The sequence below is a fragment of the Zychaea mexicana genome (genome assembly GCF_025766255.1).
Source record: "Zychaea mexicana strain RSA 1403 chromosome Unknown BDB00scaffold_200, whole genome shotgun sequence".
NCBI lineage: Eukaryota > Fungi > Mucoromycota > Mucoromycetes > Mucorales > Lichtheimiaceae > Zychaea > Zychaea mexicana.
This window is the reverse complement of record NW_026516863.1, coordinates 38,289-54,529: the sequence shown is the minus strand read 5'-3', so window position 1 is coordinate 54,529 and position 16,241 is coordinate 38,289. Positions and strand designations below refer to the sequence as shown.

Here is a 16,241-nt window from a genome sequence, read left to right as displayed (position 1 = left end):
TGACGTTGTTCACTTCAGCAGAGTATACAATAGCACAACCGCCCCCTGTGAGTTCGTCTGTTATAGCTTGCTTTAACCGGCTAACAATGTAAGCCTTGACATCCTTAAAGTTGCTGCCCTTGTTCTTGATAGTGTGAACCACATAGCGCAGGTTTGGTCGTACAGTCAAGGAGCGGAACACTTGAAATTCTGTTTTAAAGAGGACAGATAGATCGCTTTCCCATGGTGGAGGCAGTGTAGCAGACAAAAACACCATAGGCACCGGTACCGTTCGAAGCTGTGCTAGTTCACCCATGGTAGGCCGAAACGAGCTCCACGTAATCACCAAATGGGCCTCATCGATTATAATTCTGCTGATACGGCCTTGTGCACTCATTGTGTGTAGCATGCTGACGAATTTTTGCTCCTTTGCCTTTTCTGGTGTAACAAGGATGATTTTCACCGAAAGCATCATGCCATGGTCGAGAGTGCCATCATACGTACAGTAATCGATCCCTGAATCCACCAAACGGCGCGCCATGTCTCCCAGTAGCGTTACGAGTGGGACCACCACGATTGTTGTTTTATCCTTCTCGATCAAACTAGGCGCCATAAATACTGCGGATTTGCCACCGCCGGTTGGCAGCACTACAAGTATATTTTTCTTTCGTTCGATTGCTGCGATTGTTGCTTCTTGCTGAATCTTGGACTGGAAAGTCGCAGAGGGTTCCTGCAGCAGTAGCCGTAATCCTCGTAGAGCCTTTGCTTCACTTGACATATTGGTCACATCAGGAGCACTGCCTTGACAAGCGGCAAGTGAGCGATTCGCTCCTTCTTTGATGATTGGAATTGCTGGTCCTCCGTTCACTATTGCATTCCGTGCTAAATGTTACAACTGGTTAAAGTCTGACTCTATCGCCAAAAGTGACGCATCGCAAAAAACAACAACATTTACCTCGACGGTGCATGTCCTCTAAAATCATATTCCTCATCAAAGCATGATTCCGTGCTTCGATATATGCTGCATTTTCCTCGATAAGCTTGTTGACGTTTTTGATTTCTCTTTTGCGACGCTCCAACAACGGGTCGCCAGATGTATTGCTAATTTGTTTTTTCTCGATCCCTATGTTGTTATATAGCCAAAAAAAGTTATAGTTTATCAGTCTAGTCCTCACAACTTTTTACACATCATTTTTTCTTTAAAAGATTCTTACCCAAAAGAGTGTGCCATCTTCTGCTCATGTCAAAGTACTTTTGCGCTGTGATTGGATCCAAAAAGCGACTGTCGATGTTGCTTCTAGCATACTCCAAACCGGCTGTCGCTGTTGAGTGACCGGCTTGTAGATCGAGCTCCTCTGGCCAGTCTTCAAGATCCTCCTCGTCAACGTGCTGTAGAGTCTTCTTTGCGCCAATCAGCTGACGTGCGAACGCGATTGACACATGGCGATGGTCGGAAAAAGATAACGGTGGATCCATCTTTTTGGCATATATCCATGCGAAAATCCGACGAACCTTCTTTCCAGTCATGGCAGTACCATTCTCAACAAATAGCCGCTCCATGCAAGTAAGACGCGCTTCTGGACCATAAAGATGACCAGTAAAAATACTGAAAATTTAAAGGTGGGATTAGCTTTTGCTTCATCAAGACCACAACAAACCAATCACGATACAAGATATAATAAATACTACTTACCATTCAAGTGGGCGAAAATATGCCAAATACCCTGTGAGCAAAACTGCAAGTTTGTGCGGTAGATACCTGGCAATATACTTGTCAGAGCATGTCAGCTCTCGGCTCTTGTTGTACCGAGTGATGACCATGATGGTATTATAAGCGACACCCCAAAAGAGGGACCGGTCGCCATATTGTGTGTTGGTTATGCATAGCTGAGCCAACTCTTCGCCTCGACAAGGCTGACCATAGCTCAAATGCATTGCGACAATCAACAGCTTTTGAATGTAGACACATTTTTCCAACCAAGCAAAGATTGCTGCCTTGTTCCATAAGATTGTTCCAGCTCGATCGATGGCCTCTACATATTGGCTCCTCCAATTTCCATTCCTCAAAAGTGCAATGACGAGAGCATATCGGACACTACCAAATTGGTTACGACCGTTCATAATGTATGAGTAGCCGACGTCTGCAAGACCCATGTTGTCACATATGTTGTTGGTGTCTCCTTGGCAAAGTCCCAGTACTAGATCCTTGACATTGTGCATGCCGAAGGAGAAATCTGCCGAGTTTAAGACAGCCTCGATTTCGTTCATGCAAAGCTCCACACAGATCTGGAAATGATTGATAGATATCTTGTTGCTTGTGTTGGCCACAACGAGCTCGCGATAGTTGGTGTCTGGGACCCACAGGATACGAGGAAGTCGAGGCTCGTCACCAACAGCTGTTGAAGCAACCTGCATCACCTCGCGCAATGCATTGAAACTCGTTGGCTTTCCATCCTGCGTATATATTCGTATTTCTTGGTAATACTACACAATAACATATTATTTTCGTTCAGTTACTCAAATAGTTGCATATCATCAAGAAACAGTATATATAGTTTGCACGTCCATTTTATTAATAAAATCGTATTATTTAATACCGACGTATTAATACGATCGTATTTTTATCTGTGTAATACGGACGTATTGTCCTTTCAAAAAAATATGTCTATATTGTTCATTACTAGTGCACTACAGTGAACCCCCGCTTTTTGCAACAGCGGGAATACCGTCAAAAAAGTTGCAAAATCTGAGGATCTGCAAAATGTGAATATGTTACACAAGTGGGATCGATAAGCTGGCAAAGTGTAATTAGTATACACCAATTAAAAGAGTGCGGTCCATCATTATAGCTCAGTGATAATATCTACGTATAGCCTAGCTTCTTTTTGCAATCATTACTTCTTCTCTTCTATTCAACTTCTTTTTCATCATGGGCAAAGCCAAATATGAGAAGCTCACTGACGAGCAAAATGACATCATCTACAACTATTACATCCAAAAGGAGAAAGCTAAAGTCAAGATCAGTTTCAAGGATCTAGTTGCTTGGGCTAAAATTGAGTTGAACCTCGAAAATATGCCTCATGTGACGACGATTACAAGAATGATCCAGGGTCGAAAGCAAGACGAACAAAATGGCATCGATCGTCACAGAAAAAAGAAAGACCGAGCAAAGTTTCCAGTATGTGTTCCTATTTGCTTCCAGGTGTATTTTACGACAGAAATAGTAATAAAACAAACTATAATAGCAACTTGAACATGCATTGTACATGTGGATCGAGCAGCGCTACCATGAGCGCTCTCCAATTAACTGGAGATTGATCATTCGTGCCGGAAAAGAATTTGCACAGGATATGGGCATTTCTGAGGAACAATTTTGCTTTTCCAATGGATGGGAGAACAGATTCCAGCGTCGTTACCAGCTGAAGGTGCATAAGGTACACGGTGAGGCTTCATCTGCAGATGTTAGCCTAGCTGCTGCCAAACTTCCGGAAGTCCAAGCAAAATGTGCACAGTATGCTCTCAAGGACATTTACAACATGGATGAAACAGCAGTATTCTACTCAAGTGCCCCAACTACTACCATTGCTCCTGCATCCTTCAAGGGCGTTAAGTTGGATAAAACGCGGTTGACACTTGTGTTAACGACCAATGCAGACGGCTCTGACAAATGGTATAACTATCAAGGGGCATATTGGATAATAGAATTTGAGAATCATCCTTTGATCTAGTAGAGTGTTAACCACGATAGTTAAATGATATAATATACAAGCAGCTAATAATATTACTTACTACAGGTTTCCATGGTTTATCGGCAAATCCCAAAATCCAGCATACTTTAAGAAGGTACTTCATCATTATATCCAATAGGTGCATATTTGCTTACATAGTGTTTGTTTGTCTGGTAGAGAGGAAAGGATGGTTATCCAAACATTAGCGTGATGAATTATCGAGCAAATGCCAACGCATGGATGACGCGTGAGATTTTCTATGATTATCTCAAAAAACTAGATAACTCAATGAGGCATCAAAAACGCAAGATCCTTTTGCTGCTGGATAACTTTTCTGGGCACTTTTGTGATTACGAGCCAACCAACGTTGAGCTTTTATATTTGCCACCCAACACGACGTCGATAATGCAGTAATTGGATGCTGGTATAATCAGTAGCTTCAAGGTGCATTTCAAGTATGTACAAGAATAAGATCTCATGCATATCATGTAAGGAGAGGTGATTATTTGTATACTAAAGCAGTTAACTTCAGGAATAAGCAATATGAAAAGGCTTACGAGAAAATCAAGTACCGTTTGGAGCAAGGTCTACCAGCAAATGATGGCAAAGTTTTCCGTGTGGAAATCATTTTTGGTATGGCTTGGTGTCTTGAGGCTTGGTATAAAGACGTTAAGCCTTCTACAATCGCAAATTGCTTTAAGAAGACAAAGGTGGTAGAGGGTGCAACTAACAGCATTAGCAATGGATCCGGTTGTGAAGATGAAGTAGCCCTAGGTCAGATCAATGATCATTTGAGCCATATATATGGGAGCCATGATCTTCAAAACTTCACTTTTGATGCCGATCCACCTGAGGAAGTAGCAGCTGTTCATCCAGTGCTAACCAATGATGAAATTCTTAAAGCTGTGCTTGATGAAGCAGTTGTAGATGCAAATTCGATTGCTGAAGCTGCTAATGATTCTAGAGAGCCTTCTAATGATGCTCCATGTCAATCTCCAAAGTACACAAATCAGGAGAAGGCTCGGATGGTGGAAAAAGTCATCGAGATTCTGATTGATCCAGAACATCAAGAGATCAAAGATCAGCTTCGAAAAATTCGTGACAATTTTCGTAGAAAAAGTCAGTCAAAGCAATCAGCAATCACAACTTTCTTTATTTAGTTTAAAACCTCTCATATAATAGAATATATTAGTGTATCTCTTTTGTCACTGGTTCGGGTCTCACCGTCTCCGAAGTTTGAGGCTAATAAGGCCGAAGCGGGAAATTGCAGGTCCCGATTTCCGAGTTGCAATCTGCAAAAACTGAGGAAACTGCAATTTTACTAAGTGTTGAGCGGGAATCTGCTCAAAAAAGTTGCAAAAAGCGGGGATCTGCAATAATCGGGGGTGCAAAAAGCGGGGGTTCACTGTATCTCAAGTTGAATACATGGTATTTATTCTCAATACATATCATATTTAAGACAACGACAGATAAAAAACAAGAGGTAATAGAAATATGACGTAGTAAAACACGGCGTGATAGAAATACCACATAGTAAAAGACAACGTAGTAAAACACGGCGTGGTAAAAATACGACGTAGTAAAAGGCGACGTAGTAAAAGACGACGGAGCAAAACACGGCGTGGTAGAAATATGACGTGGTAGAAATATGACGTGGTAAAAGACGACGTAGTAAAACACGGCGTGGTAGAAATACGACGTAGTAAAAGACGACGTAGTAAAAGACGACGTAGTAAAAGACGATGTGGTAGAAATACGATGTAGTAAAACACGGCGTGGTAGAAATACGACGTAGTAAAATACGACGTAATAGAAATGCGTCGTAGTTGAAGACGATGTAGTAGAACACTGCGTGATAGAAATAAGGCATAGTCAAAGATGGTGTAGTAAGACACGATGTAATAAATAATGGCATGTTGCGACCACAAAGCAATATATAATGTAGCAAAAGTATGATGTAGCACAAATACAGCCTACTTCAAATGCAATATTATCAAAACATATCGTCTCACATCACACTGCTATGATAAGCGTATTCAATGCAATAATAGTTTTATCCCTAGCTGTACACTATGTATATAAACGGCGCATAAGCACAATTTATAGTGGACTATGTATGATAGATGATTTCTATAAGAGGGTTATACACCTTGTGCCAATAATAGCAATATTATGCTGTCGTGAATATAATGTATATATAACAGCATTTCTCGAGCGGATTTATCGCTAATCGTGCTCAATAGAACGACAGCATGTACATAACGATATAGAAGTATACTGTAACATATTATATAAGTATACACTTTGAATTTGAAACAGTCAATGTGGTTAGTCCTTATTCACAGCTTATCCGTGCTCCTTGATCTAATTGACGACGTACACCACCGTTCATGATATTAAGTTTGAAAGCCATACACTGCATTCGTAATTGCTGCTATTGAAGTACTGCAACTTAAGGGACAGACGTTTGTACCCATTTCATTGTGTCAATGTATACAGCATACCAAGTGTAAGATCCCAATCGACCATTGCAGAATAACTAACTACAAACATAATTGTGATTGCAGGAATTGTAAAAGCGGTCAAAGTCCCAAGCACAACTAGTACCACGACACCTTCTATTAACAATAGATAAAGCAGAGTAGAACAATTTTTATATACCGTCAACATCACCAAACCAGCTCTTTCAGTACATAGCGTTACAAAAGGGTATTAGGCTCTCTCTCAATAAAACCTCCTTTCACATTTATCAATACACGGTTTCTTTATTGGTCAGCGAGGATGAGAAATAAACGCATGTAATTATCATTCTAAGAGCATTCTTCTGTTTTTGACAATCTACGTCCGTCATATAACGCCAATATCATTCAAATGAAAAAAATGGATGCACAGTAAAATAAACAATAGGAAAGTTAGAATAGCAATAATACATATTATGATAGCATTACAGAATTTTCATTCTCACTTTCGGTATTGCTGTTTAGATTAAGAGCCCCTTTCACGATCTTGCCATTTGCAATTGTCAAACTAGTTGAATAATGCTTGCGCTCACAGAGAAAAAATGCGAATGCTAAATCTATATATCCGTGTGTCAACTAGCAGTGACCGACAACACTTCCAGTACCTTTTTCCTCCTCTACCAGCATCAATAGCAGTTAAAGTTCTAGCCAACGTAATCGTCATGGTCAATGCCTTGTTGGCCATTTCATTATTGTTCGATGCTCCTGAAAAAAAGAAATAAAGCAGTAAGCTGCTTCGAGAGCAGTGCTTAACATATATCTTTATATTATACATCTACGTATAAAACAAATTCTCAATTCTCCGTACTTCATATCTTTCATAGTAGCGCTCTGAATTCATTCTAATTTGCAATCTTGGATCATTTTGACGATGGCATCTACTGTAAATTGAGTATTATTGTTGTTGACGATGAACACTTCGTCAAAGAATAAAGATTCACTGTTGCAAATTGTAATAATTTTATTCAAAACACTGGCCCCCTCCCATAAAAAAAACGGTAGCATCTATCTATACTCAATTTTCAGTCTAGCTTTCGTCATGGTTTTTTTGCATATAGTCATTTTTGCAAACATCTCTTGTGAAATATGATACATACCTTTCAACCAATTCTTTTAATAGACCAGCTCAAACAAAACGGCAATCGCCTGTATACTGTATAATAGTTATACTGCAGCAGTATGTTGAAGCATACCACCATATTAAATACTATATATGTAGCAGAAAGAATCGATATAATGATGTCGTTATCGAAATAACTAATGTGAAGAATAATCAGTACCTCATGTTGATCGCTGTTATAAGATTCTACTATAGATGATATCATTCGGCTTTTTCCACATCAATATAAGGTTAAATGCATATATACAACCACATCATTACCGCTACAATCTTTGCATCTTTATACACAGAACAAGTTGATATGTAATTATTCAAAAAGTTGATAATTGCTTTTTACTCAACAGAGATATCCATATCCTTCATGAATTCAATGACATGATGCAATTGATCTAATTGAATAATTAGTATCTTGTTGATGTTGTCTGAATCTGGTCTCGCCATCTTCATGTGCACCTATCCGTATAAAGAACATAAAAGTACAAGCAAAAATAGCTCAGTACCAATTGCATATTTTTTCTGTACCAAGCAAACTACCGAATCGTGCACATGCTATGTTGTATGTGGCATTAGTAAGAAGCGCATAAAACAGTATCGTACGATGTAGTACTTCTATACTATAAGCTTTATTATTGTAATTTGTAATGGTTATTACATATTCACTCTTATATGTAAGAATCGATATACATTACGATGGCGTAATTAGACCAATCTCTTTATCGTTGTTGTTGTTGTCTACGTCTAAACTTATTACAGTAGCTTTATGACGTTGTTGTTTTCTTTGATGTGAATCCAGTCTACAATTACCACAATGTTTATATGACGTTGTTGATTTCACTGCTGATCATGATGCTTAGCTTCATCGATATTGCGATTCAAATCATTGTAAATGAGGAAGCAAACAAGAGCTTGATACTATATCTATTGTAACCTACCTTATTGTCCCCAATATCGTATCAATAAACGGGCTCTTCCCCTTAGTATTGGCTTTGTAATCTACTTGTATCACTATCTGTCAGTTTACTCTCTATCATTTTCATCACAGACTTGGTGTAACTATGAGTGCAAATTTATCTCACACCTGCAACAATACGCTTACTGCGCAACACCACTCTTACTGCGAGTGCAAAAACAACTCACACCAGGTGCAAAACCTTTTCGCACTACTGCGGTATCCATTGGATCAAGCACCAATTAAATTAGATATAGTTAGTGTATTAGAATTAGTATAAATAGACCAATATTTTGTATTGAATAATAAACAGTTCAGTTCTTTAGCTTCTCTTTCTCTTAACTTTAGCTTTTCCCTTTCCTATCAAAAGGATTGTCTTTTGTGGCTCCAGACGTAATAATTCCTGGTTGTTGAACTCCCACACTTCTATTTCATCTCTTTTGCTTAATACTTAGCATTTCATCCACATTTATCAGCTTTTCTTATACTATCCATCCTATTAAACGGGATTCGTAACTCTTACCCAAACTAAGACGTTACACTATCATATGATACTGCTGCTGACAGTCAACAAAAGTAAATATGATCACCATGATTGTATTGCCTTACTTGTATACGTGCTTAATAAAGGCATAATATATACACTGATCGACCAAACTACCGCACAGTGGTCCTCATATCAGCTTATAAATTAGAATGACGCGTTGTTCAGAGAGGTACCCTATACTGCTGCTGCGTGATCTTTTACCCATGTAAAATATGACATACATTTGCTCTAAAAAATGCAAGACTAACTCGATTTGTATACATTGATACAATAATTTGCGTTGTAAATTGCAGTATATGAGATTGAAAGCGATGAACTAAAAAAAGAAGGTCCAGCCACAAAGTGGTCCAGGTGCTGTCGTTTATGTACGCGAGTTATGTTTTTTTTTTACTTGGCGGCCCATTGCTGTATATTTTGCATTGTAAACGACGCCACCCTGAAAAGTGAAAGGCGCAAATCTTATGGGAAAATACCGAACTTGTGTTGTATAACAGTTGCTGCTATGTTGTCAATAATAAATAGTTTGTTGATCATGTCTGATATTAGCCGACCCTTTTTTCGCACAAGCCCCTTTTTCACACAGACCCTTTATTCCCGTAAATTTGTCACAAGTTGTTGACCCCTTTCAACTGGACCCTACTTTTTTTCCTAGACCCTTTCCTGTAAAAACTTGCTCCTAATCAATTCACAATTTGCAAGCGTTCTTATTACTAATCGACTCTCTTTTGTGATCGACCCTTTTTTTCAAAAGCTCACTGCATCCATTTTCCCAAATAAACAAACTGCAGCTATGATATTATTGGTTTCATGGTATGTCGACTATATCTACTATTAGACTCATTAGGCGAACCTCTCTCATTTGTTTTTCATGCTGACCGAATTACAATTAATGGTTGATCATATCAATTACTATTCAACTTCTCATCACATATTCGCCTCTACCCTTATTTTCCTAAAAAAATGAGAAATGATGTCATTAGATTACAGTTTATCGATAATAGCTATCGCTAATCCACTTTTGCTTCTAGCTGATCCTCTATTTCTAATCGTCCCGTTGCTTTGTAATCGCCGCTTTCTTGATAAGCCGTTGTATGGAACTGTCATAGTACATAGAGACTTCTACTCATTGTTGTAAAAAGAAAAAAAAAGTATAAAAGGCCGCGGTCATGAAGCCATAATTTGCTAATTATACTTCATTACATTTTATCATCGCTTATCTGCTTCGCTTTATAACATCCTTATTCTTTACAATGTCCAACTCGCCCATCTCACCTATTGATATGCGTATATTTGAATGTAGCCATGCTGGATGTGGTACTCTGTTTCCTAGCGAATACGATCGTGAACGTCATGTTCGTATCGCCCATCAGAAGAATGCAACTGTCACGTATCCCGATGGTAAGTCTTTTTCGTTTTTTTTTGTGTCATGCTATATATTGTTGTTTCCTTCCTTGTTTAAAAGTGAACAGTAAGCTAATATTGCTCTACTAATAATTTCAAATGCTTGGCTTTGTTGTGTTTTATAGGTGAGAAAATTGTGATTGAAGGGGGTGCTGACGACCTTTTTCATTGTATACACTGTACCGCTACATATACAGCAGCATCTATAAGCAACTTGCACCGGCACACGAAGGAATGCTATGGCGCGGACGACACAACGGTCGTGATGAATGTTGACACGTGTGGTAACGACGATTGTGCTGACGTCTCAGACGCCTACCTAGCCATTTAAAAAAAATCACGGAAACGGATTTCGGAAATTAATTTCTCCGAGCGGTTAATCATGTAACCGAACCATAATCCGTTTTCCAGAATACACTGCTAATCAAGCTCTATTGATAAATATCCACTGCCATGTCCGCACGCGCACTTTATAAAATAGCACGCTATGTACTGTAGCCTTTTCTGTTATATTATCTCAACTTCTGTACACTATGTATCAAATGATTTTTTTATGGAGCCTTCCATCCCTGGACGGTTAGCATCATTAGTTGTTATTTTAATTAATCCTGCATGGAAAGCTTGCGCGCCCCAAGCAACTTTCCATCTTTTTATATCAAAATTCATTCTCTTACAGTGTCCATGCTGATATCTTCTCTGTATCTGTCTATTTCGTAACATGACATATGCAACTACTGATATAACCACTCATTTTTAAATGCTTACTGTTTTGTGCTGAGGTGAAAATCTGTTTAATGGTTATTGAATTTTATTGATTCTATATTATTGGTTCTTGTCTATTTCTCAACGCATCGAAGTGAACATATACACGATCCTCGCATGTATTAATATTTATTTAGGACATTTTGACATACCTTACAGACACCCTTATCAGTGACTCTGCCGACGAGCGTCTCTGCCGATCTGAACTGGTGTCGTGCAGTGTATATTGGCTTTAGATTGACTGGCACTCCCAGTGATACACTTGCCCCTGCATTATTCTTGTCGCTTCTTGTCGAAACTGACGGATAATGTTACGATGCAGCTGTTGTGCATCCAAGTCGATGGCATGTGCAGCGATGTATGCACGTACATTTTGCGGGACGGCGTTATTTTCGACGGCAGGTGCAGCCTCATGCCCACAGGAGTGTTCGATGTTCAAGTGGAAGTAACCATTCACTCTACCGACCATGCCGCTGATGCGGCCATTGCACAAGAAAGTTGGCATACGTCGATACAATCGTAAACGAACGGCAGCTTGATCCTGCACATGTAAAATCTTGCGAGCATCGAAAAAGGAAAGAATAGCCGAACTTTCTTCGTGGTTCTGTTCGGTATGCTTCGTAGTAATGGTATCCGTCAACAGCCTGGATACAATCCCGGATGTTGATCACAAGTTGCGAATCTGACAACGCCAACATATCGTCGTCAAGTTGCACATATGCGTCGAGGCTGTAATCTTTGAGACTGTCGGCTACGTTCCTCAAATTTTGACGCGAAGGAATCAGCTCGAGTACTTCGTCCACTGTCAGGAGTAACTGCTCTGCGATTAATTTACCGACGTCATTTTGGCATTGATGGATATTTACACGTATTGTAATCTTATCTAATGCTAACAAAAAATTGCAAAGGGCGATAAGATCTGCAATTACTACATCTTTTCAGTTGAGGTTGCTCGGGTGTTTCTTGGGATTGGATTTGTTGCTGATTTTGCGGTTCCATTTTGAGGAAGAAGTGAAAAAACCCACTGAAAAATGGATTTTGGTTCGGTTACATGATTAACCGCTCGGAGAAGTTATTTTCTGAAATCCGTTTCCGTGATTTTTTTGAAACGGCTAGGGCTAGTCGTCTCAGACGAGTTAGCACCAGTTATGCAACAAGTAATCATGAATGTTGGATCTTCCATTGCTCCACCGACTGCAGATGAAGGAAGGCCCATCACCAGCGACAACCGCCTTCTAAGCTGGTTTTATTCTCATCTCAAGTGGAATCATTATGTCGCCGATTCGTGCTCTACTGGTAATGATAAAAAACCGTTTGCTTCAATTAGTCATGATATTGCACCTTTGAATAATGAATTCTATACTAAAAGCTCTGATATAATTTGTTTCTCTCATAGGTGCGACTATGCAAGACCTGGTCGACCTTATGAAACCAGTTGATACAGGCGACGCTATACTGCAATACGTTATAAAGGCCGCGCGATTGTATTTTGACTGTATGCACAATAATATTGATTCGATGGACTACTTTGTCCGGCGCTTACTGATGCATGACGTGTATGTATACTGTAATTTCTTTTCTCATTTGATATTGTTATTTTGTATTCTTCTTGTCTGAATGACTAACATCGCCTCTTCGTCCAATATATGCTCACAAGTGCGCAGGAACGAGTGCCCAAGGTTGGTTTCCAGAAACTAGGAGGCGATGGTAGCGTCCACAAGTATGCTACTACTGGTGTACATTTGATATTGTTCTTGATCCGATCCAGGCATAACAAGTCATTGTATTTGCTTTCTCCGCCTATCGCAATTACAAATCTTGTTGAATCTCTTGTCCTTGTTGCCACCGCTGAAACGAAAAGACCAGATGTGGAACGGCAGTATACAAGTGCACGACGGTTAATTCACAAAATGATGTTGATCGCGCTCATGGAAAAAAAGCCACTGAACACCCCTCCCTCTGGCTACGTGCTCATACGGTTCCTCATAATCAACTCATTGGATTACACTGGCAAGTTTGTTCCTACCCGTGATATAACCCCGGTCATCGCAAAATTGAAGTATTGGTTACGACTCGTGGTCTTATGTGACATCATGCAGCCGTCCGAAGTCGATCATGCTTTAGAGAAGTAAGTATTCATATCTATATACATATTTTTATCATAAACAAATATTCCATGACGTTTACAGTAACTTAACTATTGTTTTCTGAAGACTCGAACAAACGTATGCTCCTTTCCTCATGGATGCCTATGCAACTCCATTTGGTGCACTTGTTGAAATAAGCCGTCTTGCATCGACATCAGTGGTAAATGATTCCCGCTTGCCTTATATATTCTGGTCCACAAAAGGAAACTTTACCGAGTTGACTTTGGCTGGCTCATGTGAAACTGTCAAGCTCCATCATATATCACATCTTGCTAGTAGCATTATGAAGAAAATTGAAAACGAAATAGCCATGCTGACACACGGTATCAGTCTCGATGTGATATTGGGCATCAGTAACAACTCCTACCTTGCTCTGTATGATGAGCCGAACAATACCACAATCGGGTAGTCATTCATGTACAACCTATAGAATTGCCACGGCGATTACTTAGTAGGTGGAGTATACCTAGTATACCTAGGTATACCCCAGGTATACTCAAAATTTTTATTTGATATTTAAATAGAAAAACGGTCCAGGAACACGATTTATTATGTGGAAAAGTCTGACTTAATGAATAGGTTGTGGAGATATAAGCCATTTACTATTGAGCACAGGGTAATCCCCAGTAAGTATGCCTAGTATACCCAGGTATACCCCAGGTATACTCAAAATCTTTATTTGATATTTGGATAGCAAAACGGTCCAGGAACACGATTTATTATAATGAAAAGTCCGACTCAATAAATAGGTTGTGGAGATATAAACCATTTATTATTGAGCAAATGCAATCCGTACTCAGTATGCCCAGTATACCCTAGGTATACCCCAGGTATACTCATAATTCTTATTTGATCTTTGGATAAAGAAATGGTCCAGGAACACGATTTATTATAATAAAAAGCTCTACTTCATTAATAAGTTGTGGAGATATAAGCCATTTATTATTGAGCAAAGGGCAATCCCTACTAAGTATGCCCAGTATACCCTAGGTATACCCCAGGTATACACAAAATTTTATTTGATATTTGGATAGAGAAACGGTCCAGGAACACGATTTATTATGATGAAAAGTCCTACTTCATTAATACGTTGTAGAGATGGAAGCCATTTAATATTGAGCAAAGGGTAATCTCAACTAAGTATGCCTAGTAGACCTAGGTCTACCCCAACTTTTTTTAAAAGTATAAATCCATTTGATAAGTAAAATATATTTAAGAATATAAGAATAGAAAGAGATAAGAGTCAAGAAGAGAGAAAGGGATACAAGATAAAAGAGACAAGAGAGATCTAATATAAAAGATAAAAAGGGGAGCAGAGAAGAAGATATAATAATAGTATATATAGAAAATCGAAAAGAGGAGAGAAGAGAGGTAAAGGTTCTATGTGATGAAGAAGTGTGATAAAATTATATGGCCTAAATACATGGCATTATTTGGATATGTATGGGGCCCAGCAGCTATAAGCCAATAGGCAAAGTCTTGTTGTATTTCGATTGCTGTAAGGTGGTTTTTACTATAGTCAGCGTGGCGTATGAATTAGGGCTTACGCCGATAGGCTGCCCAGCAGAGACGGTACAAAAGGTCCTCATATGAACCACTACAGTTCGACCAGTTACCATCATGGAAGATGGTTTGGTTCCACTGGTTAGGCACAAGGCATTTCTTGCAAAAGCCCTCCCTTACTGGTTTTACACATGCTGGGTTAGAAACATAGTGGTCACCAAAGCAACGGAAACATTGACCAATATGAGCAATGCACTGGAGAGAGGTTGTATGCTCACTTTCGGCTATGCCAAAAGTAAACAAGCAAGGTATGCAGTGATCCTTGGCTATCATCATAACTGACTTAAAATTGTCAGCATCCGATATATACTTTCTCTTTCGAGAAAGAACAAGATATGCATCAGTAGTGGTCGGCTAAGGAAAGGTTTATAGTTTAGTACAAAATGCTGACAGAATAATAGCAAAGATGACTTTGTGTATACATACAATTGATGGTGGTGTATGATCGATAATCCAATCGGTTGAAGGGCGGACAGTAGTAGAAGGAGTGAGAGGAGAATCTACAAATAGGTTGGAAGCTTAAGTGTCTAATAATTTGAATAGTAAAATGAAACTATGTGTATACCTTTGATTTTTTGGCAATAAGAGCAAAGCTCGACATTACCGTACCCAAAGCAGTTGGTAACTTGAGAGTCTAAAGACTCTGCAAGTATCTGCCGGATGCACTTTGATGCTAAAATGACATCGTTGAATGCTTGCCACGGGGATAGGTGCCGGCTTACTCTTTTCAGACTTTGTATTTGTTTTTGTTGGCGTTCAACGTCAACAAAGTACAGACACCGAGCAGGAGAACCATTGCGACCAGCGCGACCAGTTTCTTGTGCATAATCAAGGATTGATGCAGAGCCACCAAGGTGGATAATTGTATCAATGGTTGAGCAATCGATGCCAGCACCGAATGCACTTGTTGCAACCATGATCTGAAGCTCACTGGAAACGAAGGCAGTGGTTCTTTCATGTTTTTCTTCCACCGATAGATTACGATGGAAGTATGATATTTTTCTTGCTTGGTGTGGTAATGCTTGTTTGAGGCGATTACTGATTGATGTTGTTGCATCTACTGCAGAGCAGTAGATGATCGTTGATGATGGTGTTGATGATGGTGAATACTGAGCTTTGAGGTGTGATATTGCTGCAGCTTACGGATTGTTGGTGTTGATGATTTGGTAACAGAGGTTTGGTCGCATTGACGGCTGTCGTATGATTGAAAGGTTTGCGCCAAACATGTCACGTAGGTCGGATTCAAATGATGGTGGGATTGTTGCAGATAAAAGGAGGAACGGAGGAAAAGGAGTGTGTAAAGTGCCGGACGGAATGAACGCCATGTAATTGCTGTATGCACCTCATCAATTACGACTCGGGCTAGCTGATTGTGGTCGTTTATTTGCTAGACAATATTCAGGAACCGTTGACTGCTGGCATGTTCTACTTGGACGATGATGATGTTGGGCAAGGGGTGCTGCATAGTAATATTGGGAGTGTATTCTATTACAGACAACCCAGCTTGCTGAATGCGCCGTTTCATA

The 16,241-nt window shown here is 39.5% G+C and overlaps 4 protein-coding genes across 4 annotated transcripts; 2 read left to right on the top strand and 2 right to left on the bottom strand.

The window, feature by feature from the left end:
* Positions 1-13: 13 nt before the first annotated feature.
* Positions 14-2,547, bottom strand: BDB00DRAFT_879923 (uncharacterized protein; the record flags this gene model as incomplete). Its single annotated transcript, XM_053127929.1, has 5 exons — positions 14-861; positions 935-1,102; positions 1,194-1,585; positions 1,673-2,463; positions 2,542-2,547. Coding segments are annotated over 5 exons (2,205 nt in total), but the record flags the coding sequence as incomplete, so codon positions are not given.
* A 7,545-nt stretch (positions 2,548-10,092) lies between these two features.
* On the top strand, positions 10,093-10,574 carry BDB00DRAFT_879921 (uncharacterized protein; the record flags this gene model as incomplete). The annotated part of the gene is made up of 2 exons (XM_053127928.1): positions 10,093-10,240; positions 10,369-10,574. 2 exons carry the CDS (start codon positions 10,093-10,095, stop codon positions 10,572-10,574), a joined length of 354 nt encoding a protein of 117 aa, XP_052972563.1.
* Positions 10,555-11,849, bottom strand: BDB00DRAFT_943676 (uncharacterized protein; the record flags this gene model as incomplete). Its single annotated transcript, XM_053129459.1, has 5 exons — positions 10,555-10,949; positions 11,009-11,030; positions 11,158-11,211; positions 11,376-11,609; positions 11,841-11,849. 5 exons carry the CDS (start codon positions 11,847-11,849, stop codon positions 10,906-10,908), a joined length of 363 nt encoding a protein of 120 aa, XP_052972562.1. The 3' UTR covers positions 10,555-10,905.
* Positions 11,850-12,651: 802 nt separating this feature from the next.
* On the top strand, positions 12,652-13,561 carry BDB00DRAFT_793548 (uncharacterized protein; the record flags this gene model as incomplete). The annotated part of the gene is made up of 2 exons (XM_053121227.1): positions 12,652-13,133; positions 13,219-13,561. 2 exons carry the CDS (start codon positions 12,652-12,654, stop codon positions 13,559-13,561), a joined length of 825 nt encoding a protein of 274 aa, XP_052972561.1.
* Between the last annotated feature and the right edge of the window lie 2,680 nt (positions 13,562-16,241).